Consider the following 15,393-nt stretch of genomic DNA (forward strand, 5'->3'; position numbering starts at 1 on the left):
AAAATGAAATGGTGACATTGATTGAATTAGAATGATCCGTGTTAAACATTTAGGGCAGTGCTTGACTATATTACTAAATAAGTATTAGCTATAATTATTTTTATTACTTTTCAGAGGACCTTCACTCAGGTTTGTTTTGGGCAAGGACGTATGAGAGCAGATCTATAAAAGATTTTTTTAAAGAAACTTATAGATGATCATGATTATACCAGCAACGTAGTTGTGTCTTTTTACCATAAATACGCAGAGCTTGTTTTGCACAACCAACAAGCCTATGGATTTTGAGACCTGCAAAGGTTAAAGATTCTAGTCCAGGGTCAGATAGATGGCTCCGCAGGGTTAAGCTTTATTTATGTTAAGCTAAACTCTATTGGGGTTTTCTGTAACTCCTGAAATTGAAGCAAATTTAGAGCCTTCATGGGATTCTTAATGGAGACCTGTTTTTTCAAAAGATTAAGAACCACTGGACTAGACAGAAGTTAGGATGTTCTTTTGCATTATGTAACTTTTCCATCAAATAGAGTGGGGTGGGGCAAAATTTTTAGAATTGGTTATTATGGCTACCTCTTTCTTACACTTAAAAAGAGAATTATTTTGATCATGTGTGTTTCCTCAAACAAGATGAAATCATTTATCTTAGAATCTGAGGGTTTCAATGGAATGTGGATTAGCTAAGCAAGTAAGTTTGGAACATATGATACTCTTCTATAAAGTTAGTTCTGAGTGAGTTGACAAAGTAGGGTGCTTCAGATAGTTTGGAAGGGAGATTGTGGCCAGGTAAGGGGCTGTGAAGAATAGAAAGAGATTAATACCTTCTTCTCTTCTGATTTGGCAGAGTCTGGCCATCTTTGAACTGGCCATGCTTCCTAGGATGTCCAAGTTCTGGAATGTGTTGATATATCTGTAATCTCATATCTTCCCAGTCTTCCTTTATATTTTAATTTGTTCATCTTGTCAATTTACTTTCCTCCTTCCTTCCTTTCTTATCCTCCCCTTCTTCTTCCTTTTCTTCATTCTTCCTTCCTTTCCTCCTGTTGAACCTAGTGCCCCTTTAACACTGAGCTGTATCCCCAACCTTTTTTGTATTTAATTATGTATCTTGGGCTAATTTTATATTTTGGGGGGCGGGTAACCAGGGATTGAACTCAGGGGCACGTGACCACTGAGCCACAACCCCAGCCTTATTTTGTATTTTATTTAGAGACAGGGTCTCACTGAGTTGCTTAGTGCCTTGCTTTTGCTGAGTCTGGCTTTGAACTCTCATCCTCCTGTCTCAGTCTCCTGAGTCACTGAGATTACAGGCGTGTGCCACTGTGCCCAGCTATATTTTGTTATGATTCTGGGTATTGCTAAGTTGCAAAAGTTTCCCTCAATTTTGTGGGCCTCCAGATTTGTTGGAATTCCAAGGTATGTGCCACCATTCTGGGCTCATTTTGTAATTTTTCTTCTCCTTCATCTCTTAATTGTTTTTCTACCATTTACTTCTGTACTTCATACTTTTGAGTAACACACATATATACTTTTATGTCTTGATCTTCTGTCCCTTATTTACTGGCATTCCTTTGTGCATCTCCAGAACTCTCCATAGGTATTTGATTCCCCCACTCATTTTGCCTGTACTTTTTTTTAAACAATTTTTTTTAATAAATATATTTTTTAGTTGTAGATGGATGCAATGCCACTTATTTATTTATTTATTTATTTATTTATTATGTGGTGCTGAGGTTTGAACCTAGTGCCTCACACGTGCTACGCAAGTGCACTAGCACTGAGCTACAGCCCCAGCCCTTTGCCTGTACTGTTATTGCCACTTTTGGCTAAATGAATATTTAGCAGTTGTATTAAATTGAATATTTTTGCCTTTGAGTTACTTTTGTTATATAGTTTTATTTTTCCTGGAGTTTTTTTTTTTTTTTTTTTCCATTTGTGTGTAACTTACAGATTCTTTATTCCAACTCAGCAGGCTCAGCTCTTTAAGTGTGATCAAACAGGTCACATATCCCATCAGTTTCATTTTAAAAGATTTTTTCCTTTTTTTAAAATCTTTTTCATGTTGCCCAGGCTGACCTTGAACTCTTGGGCTCAAGTCATCCCTCCTGCCTCAGCCTTTTGGGTAGTTGGGATTACAGCCACTGCGCTGATTTTTTTGTTTGTTTGTTTGAGTACTGGGAATTGAACCCAGAGGTGCTTTACCATTGAGCCACTTTTTATTTCTGATTTTGAGATGGGGTCTCACTGAGTTACTTAGGGCCTTGTTAAATTGCTGAGACTGGCCTGGAACTTGAATCCACCTGCAATCTATGCCACCTGATTTTTTTTTTTTTTTTTTTTAAATTTAAAGAGACCTGTGCTGTAAAATGCTGCTCCTCTGCTGACTTCCCTTTCTCTTTGCTATAGGGCTGTGCCTCCTGGGACTTCTGGTTGTCATCACCTTGGAAATTCCCTTCACCCCGGTTGTCATCACCTTGGAAATTCCCTTCAACTCTTTTCTGTTAGATCCTCTGTTTCTAGTATACCATGTCCAATTGGTATACTTTTTTGTCATGGTGTAGCATAGTCACATTTACTTTGAGAAGGAATGGATGAGAGTCATGTGTTTTTTCTTTTTTTTTTTTTTAAACATTGTATAACTGAAAAACCCAATTTGATTTAATAGTTTATCAAAATCTTAGTTCAGAATAATTTTTTTTTCAAGTTGAGAACATTCCATTTTCTAATAGTTCTAGTCTGGTGGGATTCTTGTTCTTGAGAACTTGATTTTCCTTATTTCCTACAGTTTTGGAACATTTGTTATATTTTCACTTTTACCATTTATTCTCTTCTGTTAGCTCTCTGACGTCCTTATTTTTTTTAAATGTTTTAGTTGTTGATGGGCCTTTATTTAATTTGCGTATTTATATGTGGTGCTGAGAATCCAACCCAATGCCTTGCACATGCTAGCTAGGCAAGTGTTCTAACACTGAGCCACAACCTCAGCTCCTCTGATGTTCTTGTTACTTGAAAGTTGAACCTTTAAAATTGAGAACAGAATCATTTGTTGCAAATATTTGGAGGAGGTGCTGCGAGAGATGGGGAGTAAGTTTTTTTTTTTCCTTTTCTTTTTTTTTTTTTTTTTTTTTTTGGTGCTGGGGATCGAACCCAGGGCCTTGTGCATGCAAGGCAAGCACTCTACCAACTGAGCTATCTCCCCAGCCCCTATGGAGAGTGAGTTGATTATGCAGGATGGAGAAACTATGCTTCAATAAATTAGGGTTTTTTTTTTTTTTTTCCATTTTGTACTGAGTGTGCTTAACCACTGAGCCACATTCCCAGCCCTATTCTTTTCTTTTTTTTTAAGAATTCTTAAAATATTTTTTTTAGTTGTTAGTGGACCTTTATTTTATTCATTAATTTATATGTGGTGCTGAAATTGAACCTAAGTGCCTCACACATACTAGGCAAGTGCTCTACCACTGAGCCACAACCCCAGACCCCCCAGCCCTTTTCAATTTTCATTTATTATTTTATTTTATTGGTTCTTTTTAGTTGTTATACAAGACAGTAGTCATTTTTAAAATTTTGCGACAGGGTCTTGCTAAGTTGGTGAGGCTGGCTTTGAACTTGTGATCCTATTCAAGTTGCTGGGTTGAGGGGCATGTGCCACCGTGCCTGGCTATGTATTAATTTTTAATAACAGTTGTTTAGATACAGTAGTCTTCTTTAATAAGATAGTTGAAAGCAAAGTAGTTTATGGAATTATTTTTCTTTAAAAAAATTTTTTTTAGTTGGCAATGGACCTTTATTTTATTTATATGTGGTGCTGAGAATCGAACCCAGTACCTCACACTTGCTAGGCAAACACTCTGCCACTGAGCCACAACCCTAGCCCTATGGAATTATTTTTCTATTATGTGTTGACATTATACCTTGTAAGAATCACATTTACAAGAGGGGGAAACAAGCCCTAATGTCATCTTGACTGTGTTGTTATGTTTATCATACTTCCTCCCTTTTATTTATTTAAAAAAATTTTTTTTAGTTGTATGTGGACACAATATCTTTACTTACTTAATTTTATGTGGTACTGAGGCTTGAACCCAGGGCCTCACAAGTGCAAGGCAAACTCTCTACCACTGAGCTACAGCCCCAGCCCCTCCCTTATCTTTTAAATTAGATTCACTGAGAGGAGGGGAGACTGTATACCCAATTCTTGTGTATTCCCTTTTTGCTTTTAAAAGTATTTGTGATTAATTACAGTTGTTCTTGACATATTTTCTTTAGTTTTTGTTAAGAGTACTGAATGAAGTGTGTTCGTGGTTCTTCAGTATTACTGAAGTTTCTCAGTGTTTTCCTAATGTCACTATTTTGACATAAAATTAGACATTAAAAAAAATCTTCTATTGAGGTATATTTCACTTATCTGGGAATCAAACCCAGGGGCTCAGTTCACCCATTACAAGTGTACAATTCAGTGGGTTTGTGTATATTATATTACTAATTTTTTTAATTCTGAAAATATATATAGTTATTTCTCTATCCATAGGGAATTGGTTCAGGATCCTCGTTGGATAGCAAAATTCATGGAGTTCGAAGTTATCTATGTAAAACCATGGTATTTGCATATAACCTGTGCACATCTACCAATATACTTTAAGTCATCTCTTGTTTACTTATGCAGGTTGAGCATCCCTAATCCAAAAATCCAAACTCTGAAATACTTTTAATGCTGACATGTTGTCTCAAGTGGATAATTATACATACCTGATTTCCTGTAATGGGTTTGCAGTCAAAATGCAGGAATACTAATAAGTGTGTAAAATGAATTTTGTATTTAGACTTGGGTCCTATCACAGAGGTACCGTATAAATATGTAAATACTCCAGAAAATTTGAAAAATAAAAGAAAAAAACACTTCTGGTCCTAAGCATTTGATAAGGGATATTCAATCAGTAATACCTAATACAGTGTAAGTGCTGTGTAAGCAGTAGTTATGCTGTATTGTTTCAGGAATAATGACAGGCAAAAAGTCTGTACACATTTATCAGATGCACTTTTGGGGAATATTTTTGAGCCAAGATTGTTTAAATCTGAATGTGGATATGGAGGGGCAACTATATACTAAAATTTGCCATTTTAACCATTTTTAGTTTGGTGGCATTACTTAACATTCACAATAATGTTCAGTGATAGCTCTTATTTCCAAAATTTTTCATCATTCCAAACAAGTTGGGTAATGATTAAGCAGTAATGTAACAGCTCCACCTTCCTGCCTGCCCCCAAACCCCTAGTAACCTACTTTTGAGTTTTATGGACTTTTGCCTATTCTAGATTATTTCATATAAGTAGGATCATACCATATTTGTTTTTTGTGTCTGGCTCATGTCTCAGTGTATTTTCAGGGTTCATGTATATTGTAGCATGTCAGAACTTTATACCTTTTTATGGATAACAATAGTCCATTGCATATATTTATTATAGTGTGTGTATATACTACATTTTGTTTGTTCATCTGTTTATAGACACCTGGGTTGTTTGTGTCTTTTTACTGTTGTCAATAATGCAGTGAACACTGGTATACAAGTATACTAGTGCCTACTTTCAATTCCCTTGGGCATATACCTAGGAATAGAATTGTTGGGCTGTATAATAATTCTGTGCTTAGTTCTCTGAGGAACTACCAAACTGTTTTCCAAAGTGATTGCACTGTAAATATATTTCTACTAACAATTTATGGGGTTCCATTTTTTTTCCCCATATCTTTGTCAAACCCTTGCCTTTTTTTTTTTTTTTTTTTTTTAAATAGTTATCCTGATAAGTGTGAATCAATCTCTCCTGGTTTTGGCTTGCATTTCCTAATTCCTAATGATGTTGAACATCTTTTCACTTTGTGCTGTATTTTTAAAAAATATTTTTTTAGTTGTCAGTGGATTTTTATTTTATTTATTTATATGTAGTGCTAAGAATTGAACCTAGTTCCTCACACATGCCAGGCAAGCACTCTACCATTGAGCCACAATCCCAGCCCTGTGTTGTATTTTTTAAAATCAACTTGTCTTTTGTTAAATTCTAGAAATTCTTTATATATTCAGATTATTAAGTTCTTACCAGATATATAACTTCCAAATATTTTTTTCTATAGATTCTTTTCACTTTTTTTTTTTTTTTTTTTTTTTTTTTGTGTGTGTGTGTGTGGTGCTGGGGATTGAAACCAGGGCCTTGTGCTTACAAGGCAGGCACTCTACCAACTGAGCTATCTCCCCAGCCCTCTTTTCACTTTTTTGATGTCTATTGATGAAGAAAAATTTTTAATTTTTTTTAAAACAGGGTTCTTTTTTTTTTTTTTTTTTAGTGTTGATGGACCTTTATTTTATTCATTTATTTACATGTGGTGCTGAGAATTGAACCTAGTGCTTCACACATGCAAGGCAAGTACTCTACCACTGAGCCACAATCCCAGTCCAAAAGTTTTTAATTTTGATGAAGCCAATTTTATCTATTTTTCTTTTGTTTCTGGTGCTTTTGTTGTCATGTCTGATCACCAAATTCCAGTTCATAAAAATTTACTCCTGTATTTTCTTCTGAGTTTTATGGGTTTTAGCCTTATATTCTGTAAGTCCTTGATCCACTTTACTTTTTGTATATTGTGAGATATTTATCTTCATTCTTTCACATGTGGAAATCTAATTGTATCTTTACCAACTTCGAAGAAGCTTTTCTTTTCTCTGTTGAATGACCTTGACCCTAGCCAGAAATGGTTATAGATTAATGGATTTATTAATTCTATTTCTTTAGTCTGTATTATCTCTCCCTATGCTAGTACTACACTCTTTTGGTTGCTATACTTTGTACTAAGTTTTGAAACTGGTAAGTGTGAGTTTCTTCAGCTTTATTCTTCTTTTCAAAAGTGTCCGACTATTTAGCGCCCCTTGCAAGGACTGACCTTTTCATTTCTACAAAAAAAAAAAAAAAAAAAGAAAGAAAGTTAATTGGAATTTTCATAGGGAGTGCATGAATCTGTAGATTGCTTTGGGTAATACTGACATCCTGAAAAATATTAGGTCCTCTTATCCATGAACACAGATAGATGTCTTCCCATTTATTTAAGTCTCTTTTGCAGTACTAGGGATTGAACCAGAGGCTTTGTGCATACCAGGCAAGCACTCTGCCACTGAACTACATCAGTTTTTAAATTTTGAAACATGGTCTCTAAGTGTCTAGGCTGGATTAGAATTTGGGATTCTCAGCCTTCTGAACTGAGATTACTGGAATTACAGGTATGTGCCATCAAGCCTCACTATTTAAGTCTTTTCTTTTTTTAGGTAATGCCTTTTTTCAGGGTATAAGACTTTTACCTGCTTTGTTGAATTTATTTTGATACTTTTTTCTTCTAGATGCTTTTATAAATGGAATTGCTTTTTAAATATTTTGTGTTTGTGATTATGTTTATAATTGTCTTAATTTGCAAATTTGTGCTGATGGTGTAGCTCTTATAGTCACTCTAATGAGTTGCAGAAGCATCGCCAGTCGTACATAATAGTAGTTCCACACTTTTGTGTGCTTTTAAATAGCTGTTGAACAAAAGTCCTGAATTATAATACCTGACTTTCTGTTTGATTCAAAAGTAATTGTGTTTTTTGTTTGTTTGGGCTTTTTTTTTTTTTTTTCTTCCCACTGCAGAGTATTAAACCCAGGGTCTCACAAAAGTAAAGTTTTAACTTGATATTCTATTTTGTCATACTGACTTAAAAGTATCTGACCCTTATAGTTCATCTATAAAAAATGAGAAGTGTCATTCTTTTTTAAAATTACTTATCCACACTAAAATGCCTTTCGATAAGTAAAAGGTAGCATTTTAAAAACAGGGAATTTGGGCTGGGGATACGGCTCAGTTGGTAGAGTGCTTGCCTTGCAAGCACAAGGCCTCGGGTTCGCTCCCCAGTACCGCAAAAAAAAAAAACAAAACAAAAAAAAACAGGGAATTTAAGTTAATTGGAATGTTAAAACCAAAAATATAAACATTGCTACCTTATATTCAGCCCATGTGTTGATCAGGCTAATGAATACTAACTGGAAACAGGAGAATCTTGCTTGGTTCTGTGACAGAAGGGATTTCCCCTATGTTTAAACATACTTATATAACCACTTATATAAATCTGATCTCCAGTGGGTTTTGACATGGCATTGCCCATATTTGTGATAAGTTGAAATTTTTAACGAAACTCAGTTGTATCTTTAGAAAGGGAAAACAGTGATAGCATTTACTGAAGTATTCCACTTTGACAGTAATTCTACTGTCAAAGTTTTAAAAAGTTCATATTCTTTTAACCATAAGCCATTATACATAAATCAGGACTGTCCAACAAAAGTATTTTGTCAGCTGTTCATAAGCTGAATTCTAGTGTAACAGATCAGTTAAATTATGGTACAAATAAAGCCACAAGAAAGACTTTTGTGATAAACAAGACTTCTGTAATCAATAAAGCAGTGACTATTACTCATTAGTAGCTTTTTTGAGATAAGATGTCAAGTCTGCCTTTCTGCCACTTTTTTTTTTTTTTTTTTTTGCTTGAAGGTGGACATTTATTTTTTTACTTACTTATTTATATGTGGTGCTGAGAATTCAACCCATTGCTTCACCCTTGTTAGGCAAGCGCTCTACTGCTGAGCCACAATCCCAGCCCCTCTGCCACTTCTTCATGCCAATAAAGATCATTTTTGTTCCAGGGATGTACTTCTTGAGATAAATACTCCCATCAACTCCTTCTCTCCTTCTCTTCCCAGGTGATGCCTTTGTTCTTGTTGGCATTTGTGTAAAAGAATCCAGTGACCTGACCTGTCTTCCTTCCACACAGACTGTGGAGATTTGACCCAGTATTATGCTTGAGTTTTTTTTTTTTTTTTGTTACTAGGGAATTGAACCCAGGGTATTTAATCACTGAGCAACATTCCTAGCGCACGCACCCCCCCCCCCCCCGCGCTTTTAAATATAAGTAGTGCCCATTTTTTTTTAACTTTTTTTTTTTATGTGGTACTGAGGATTGAACCCACTGCCTCTCATATGCTAGGCAAGCACTCTACCAGTGAGCTACAACCCCAGGCCCCTAGCCTGTTTTTATTAATTTATTTTGTGTGGTCCTGAGGATTAAACCCAGTGCCTCACACATGCTAGGCGAGCGCTCTGCCACTGAGCCACCACCCCAGCCTCCTAGCCTGTTTTTATATGTAGTTTGGAGACAGGATCTTGGTGAGTTGCTGAGGCTGACTCTGAACTCAGTGATCCTCCTGCCTCAGCCTCCCGAGTAGCTGGGATTACAGATGTGTGCCACCATGCTTGACCTTCTTAACAACACACATTTTTAATTTGTTCTTTTGTTGCTAGTTCTATGAAGGTTCCTGCTTAGAAGCTAGATGCCCCACCTTCTCTGTAATCACTTTTTCTGATTGTTCATTGCTGGTGTATAAAACCACAGCTGACTTTGTGTGTTGGTCTTGCCTTATACATTCTAGGCGAGTACTCTTTACCATTGAGCCATACCTTGTGTCAGCCTGAATACATTTGGTTTTTTAGCTCTACTATTTTATGGACTTTCTGAAATTTTCTCTGAATGGGATTAAGTCTTCTGCATGTATAGTTTGCCTCTTCTTTTTTTAAATTATATGCCTTTTATTATTTTCTTATCAAATTACCATGGCTAGAACTGTAGTACTTCAAAATGGTGCTGAAAGTGGTATCCTTTTTGTATTCCTAGTCTTATGGGAAAAACTTTCAGCCTTTCACCTTTGAGTTTAATGTTAGCTATGGGGGTTTCCATATGACCTTTATCATGTGGAGGATATTATCCTTTATCCTTAGTTTTCTTGAGTTTTTTTTTTTTTTTAATCATGGAAATATAACTGCCTTTTTGTCTATTTTATGGCCTATTTAAAAATATAACTTTTGTGGACCTTGAGTAGTTTTATGATTAAAAAAAAAAAACCTGTTGGGCTAGGGTTGTGGCTCAGTGGTTAAGTGTCCCTAGTTCAATCTATGGTACCAAAACAAACAAATAAAAACCCCCCTAAAAACCTTACTTGCTGTATTAGCAAGTGTCTGTCATCTTTGGTGAGTATTGGAAGTTGGGTAGGAGAAAGGAATTTTAATAAATTAAAATTTCATAACACAAGGATTGGGTGGTATTCCAAACTGATGGATAAAAGGTAGATTATTTAATAGGTATTGCTTGACCAATTAACTGCTAATGATCTTTTTAAAATGGGCATTGTAGTCTCTACTTAACAAAAATGTCAAATTTAAAAGTAATTTTAGAAAAACTAAAGGGCAATAGGGATAAATATCTCATGGATCTCAAATGAGAAAGACCTTTCTTAGTACATAATTGGCAAGATTAAACAGCAAAGATTCTTTTTACTGTATAAAAATCAAAGTCTTGTTTCACAAACACATTACACATACACAAATAACAGTCTGGGAAGAATGCAGAAGAGCTGTAAATATCATTATGTTTAAGAACTCTTAAAAAATTAGTGATGTAGCTGGGCATGGTGGCACATGCCTGTAATCCCAGCAGCTTGGGAGGCTGAGTCAGGAGGATCATGAGTTCAAAACCAGCCTCAGCAACTTTGCGAGGCCATTAGCAACTCAGTGAGTCCTTGTTTCTAAGTAAAATATAATAAAAAGGCCTGAGAATGTGGCTCAGTGATTAAGTACCCCTCGGTTCAAAGCCTGGTATCAAAGAAAAAAAAAATTAGTGACATAATCTTCTCTATGCCCTTTTTAAAAGGAGAATGAATAAAGTATGTTAATAGAGAATTTATACTATAAGTATCTGTTATACTTTATATAAAAATGGTCTTAGTAATTAGTGAAATATCATGTTACCTCAGTGGTGCTTCTTCTACCTACTAAATTAGCAAAAATTAATGAAAAAAATCAGTTCTGAAGAATATATGTTCTTAGGTATTTGATATTAAGTAGGGGAGAGTAAATTGATCTAAATTTTATGGAGAATTGACAGTCTAGGAAAAACTTCAAATTTTTATATTCTTTGAACTAATTATCTAATTTCTAGGAATTTATCATAAGGAAATAATCATGGTAACAAATTTATGTATATTCCAATAAATACCACTTGCCAGGTAATGTTCTAGGTTCCAGTGTGGTGACCAAACCACAGGGCTTGTATCCTCGTGGAGCCTACAGTTTTAAGAGATAGACAAACATTTATAGAGACAATAAAAATGGTTGATTTGAGTCAATGCTGTGAAGGAACTAGTTCAGGAAGTTGTCGTAAATAACTATGAAGGGGATCTATTTCAGTCGGAGAAGGGAACAGGAAGGCAGCTATCAGAAGTCAGCTCAATGCTCCACGACGTGCAGTGTTGTTCTATGGAGATGGAACCTACTGTTGTTAATTTTGATTCAGTAGTTTGTATATTAGATGTCTCTCCTGTAGTTCCTCTTGAATTGTGAAAGATTAGATGGAAAGAATTCATCCATCAGCAGCTGAATAAAGTTAACTTGTCTCATGAAGTTAGACCCAGCTCGATTAGTGAGCAAACAGTCCAAGATAGATATATTAGTCTTCTCAAAGATAGGAAGGACCAAAAAAGTGAGTCCGTGTAAATATTTGACTGCCCAGGACCAGAAATAACTGTTTTGTCACCTCTTGCTTTAATCCAAAAAGGTCAAAATGATTGGAAGACTCCACCTTTTATTGTCTGTATTTATACTGAAAAACCAAGATAAAGTGAAACTTTGACCTTCTTCTGCCCTGGAATTTTCTGTTTTCTTCAGCTTGACTTAAGATACCTGTGTTAGCCTTTTGGCAGGCACTCTGGACCCATCCCTACCTCCCCTGGTAAGGTGTATGCAGGTGGCCTTGGGGGCTTTGTACTCCCTCTAAACCTGTCATGAGTCTTCTCTGCCAAATCAGAGTCACATTGAAAATGCTTTTTTTTTTTTTTTTTTTTTTTTCTTTTCTTTTCTTTTTTCCCCCAGCCATTTTCTCTGAGCCCATTCCCCTAGCTCTGGTTTCATTAGGACAGTTGATGAGGCATTTACCTGCCTTTGGAGGATAATACTTTGATTTGCCTATTTGTGTTGAATTTCTTCACCTTGACATTGAGAGTGTTGTACAGAAATCACTTGTCAGTACCTACTGTTGGTGTTTGTTTTAAATAAACAAACTCTACTAGTTGTATTAATGGCATCTTGGTTTTAGTCACTGGCTGAACTACAATATGCAAGGGGTAGTTAAAGTGCCGTTGGAGAGGTAGGCAGGTGCCATATCACGTTTGTGTGTGTGTGTGTGTGTGTGTGTGTGTAGAGCAGAGAAAGAAATTTTGGGTATTTTCAAAATGTAATGGAAAGTAAAGGCATAAGGTGGTCAGTCTTGTATTTTAAAGTGATACTACCTCTGGTGACTGAATTCCATAGGAGGAAAAATGTGGAGGGGAACAAGAAGATTTGCCTTGAAAAGTAATGGTTTGATAGTAGCAGTTGAAATGTAGAAAAATGGATGGATTGATGTGTGTGTGTGTGTGTGTGTGTGTGTGTGAGAGAGAGAGAGAGAGAGAGAGAGAGAGAATTGATATACAGAGATGTATAGCTATAGATATGGTGGTCTTGGTATTTTGCATATTAATTTAGAATCCAAAGTACACTGAGTCAACATATAGTCAGTAGTCATAGATGAGATCCAGTGTATGTTACAGATGAGATTTTCTGAGAGGAAGAGGACTTAGATTCAACTCCTGGGGAAGTCAGAGCAGAGAGAGGAAGACTGAAGGAGTTGGAGAAGGAACAACCAGTAACATAGAAGTCAAACTAAGGACAGCGTGGTTTCTTGGAAGTCAAGAGAAAAGTATTTCCCAAAGATGGTGTGACTTAAGAGTGTCGTATTACAGATTTTATAAGAAGGAAGAATGGAAACAGATCATATAGTAAATAATAATGGGGGTTAATTAAATTGTTATATTTCAACTGCTGCTTGCTTAGCCTGGCTTGATCACTTCTGTGCTTTATTCAAGTTTCTGATGTAGTCTCCATTCAGTGAGACAGTTTCTGAAAATCTTAACATCTCTTAAAGAATCTAAGATGCCATTGCTTATGTCTCCTCATTATTCTCAGCTAAGAACAAGCACTGCCAACTAAATAGGCATAATGTTAGAATACCTGTGATTTGTGAAATGAATACCGATTTTGGATTCTTAAAATGTAAGATACTATAAATTGATAAAATACTATAATATAGCACCCCTCTCTTCCATATGATATTTATTTGTCACCTGAACTGTAAGCATCATGAAGACAGAGGCTTATTGTTTACTGCTAATTTCTTGGTGCTTGCAGCAGTACCTGGTGAATTGTAGGCCCAGTGAACAAATCCTAAATTTTAAGAAACTCAGACTATCTTTTAATATTCTTAAAAAATGCAATTTTTCCTAGAAAATACCAGGTAAAAAGGTGAAAAGAATTCAAGTAGGTGCCAGAACTAGCAAGTTTCAGGTTTGTACTTACATGTCACATCTTAGTTCAGTGAGTTTATTCGTTTTGGAATTTTGACTTCATTACTGATTAATTTTAATGAGACCTTTCCCAAAAGGTATTTATTGACCTTAAAGATTAGTAGGAATTTACAAAAGAAACTTTTTCTTCTTTACCTAGGTGAAAAACAATCAGTTATCCTACCATTTAACTGTCTTCATAATATTTTTTCATTTGACTTTGGGAGCACTGGGCAGAAACCACACTGTGTCAATACCTCTTTTGAGTAATAGGAATTTATAATAGGAAACTTGAAAACTACAAAAAAGTCCTTATAAAATTTTGTAATTCAGAGGTAATTATAGTTTCATATATATCTACTGAAAAATATACACTTGAAATCATATTTTTGTATAGACTACTTTTTTTTTTTTTTTTTACTTAATATACCAATTTTTTTCCCTGGGCCTCGTATAATCCAAAAAAATAAGATGTGTGATAGTTGAGTACTCTTTATTACATTATGGCTAGAACATAATTGTGTGTGTACATGCATTCTGGACTTTGGAGTTTATGAAACTAAAGAGCCAGGGTGTGGACCTGGTTTATTCCCTGAAGAATTCAGTTTTTTTTTTTTCCCTGCCTTTTTGGTTCCTTGTTGTATAAAATACTTAGAGAATAGGGGCTGGGGCTCCAGCTCAGTGGCAGAGGGCTTGTATAGTATGTCTGAGGCACTGGGTTCAATCATTGGCACATAAAAACAAACAAAGGCATTCTGTCTATCTACAACTACAAAAAATAAAATAAAATAAAAATACTTAGAGAATAGTCCATGGACCAGGGACTCTCCAGTGCATAATGGATCTGAAGTGTTTGCTTATTCTTCCCAGGGGGGTTACACATGGTAGAAAAGGGGGTATACCAGAAACCCTCTCTTTCCCTAGAAAAGTTTATTTCTGTTTTCTTAAAGTGAAGAGTGCATAGGTACCCATTGTTCTTAAGGTTTCTAAGGTTGATATGATTTTTTTTTTTCTTCTTTTTCTGGTGAGGTACTGCGTGCTAGGCAAGCACTAACCAAGTGCCTGTTTGCTAAGTTGCCCAGGCTAACCTCAAATTTGTGATCCTACATGCCTCAACCTTCTAAGTAGCTGGGATTACAGGCATGCATCGTGATACCTGGGTCTGATATGAATTTTTAACTTTTGATGTCTGCTTGTTTTTTGTTATTTCTGAAGTTTCTGTCTTATGATAGGAATTGGAAAACATGAAATCATGAGTTGGTTGTTGTGACTGTGATGCCAGCAACTTGGGAGGCTAAGGCAGGAGGATCCCAAGTTCACGGTCATCTTCAGCAACTTACCAAGACTGTCTCAAAATAAGAATAAAAAGGGCAGTGATAAAATGCCCCTGGGTTTAATCCCTAGTACTTAAACAAACAAACAAACAAACAAAAACATGGAATTGTTACTTTTAGAATATGTGTGCATTTTTCAGGCAATTTTTTTTTTTTTTTTTTTTTTTGCTGTGCTGGGGATTGAACCCAGGGCCTTGTGTTTGTGAGGCATGCACTCTACCAACTGATACCAACTGAGCTATCTCCCCAGCCCTTTCAGACAAGTTTTTAACCTTTTATGTGAAGGACAATAATGCTAATCTTGTTAGGGCAAATTTGGCTTTATGAAAAAGTTGTGTAATATTTAAAAATATGAAAAGTAAAACAATTCAATTTTTTTTTCAGAAGTCAATGAAAGGATTCTATTTTGCAAAGCTGTACTATGAAGCTAAAGAATATGATCTTGCTAAAAAGTAAGTACCGAACTATACACATACTTTTGTTTTCAAATATCAGTGCCTTAATACCGCATGGGTTTGAAATAGGAAGAAATGCTATCGAACATAATATTTTTATCTAGATGTATCCCTGGATA

General features: G+C 35.5%; 1 protein-coding gene across 4 annotated transcripts in view; it reads left to right on the top strand.

Annotated features, from left to right (window-relative positions):
* LOC306643610 (E3 SUMO-protein ligase RanBP2) overlaps positions 1-15,393 on the top strand; it is a 64,291-nt gene that overhangs the window by 1,151 nt on the left and 47,747 nt on the right. For 2 of the 4 annotated variants that reach the window (XM_079109822.1, XM_079109824.1), the window contains exon 2: positions 15,204-15,271. In XM_079109822.1, the coding sequence (XP_078965948.1) occupies positions 15,204-15,271 (68 nt within the window). The remainder of the gene's footprint in view (positions 1-15,203; positions 15,272-15,393) is intronic. The other 2 variants (XM_079109823.1, XM_079109825.1) reach the window with 1 other exon arrangement.

This window comes from Sciurus vulgaris, assembly GCF_902686455.1.
Source record: "Sciurus vulgaris genome assembly, chromosome: 14".
Lineage (NCBI taxonomy): Eukaryota > Metazoa > Chordata > Mammalia > Rodentia > Sciuridae > Sciurus > Sciurus vulgaris.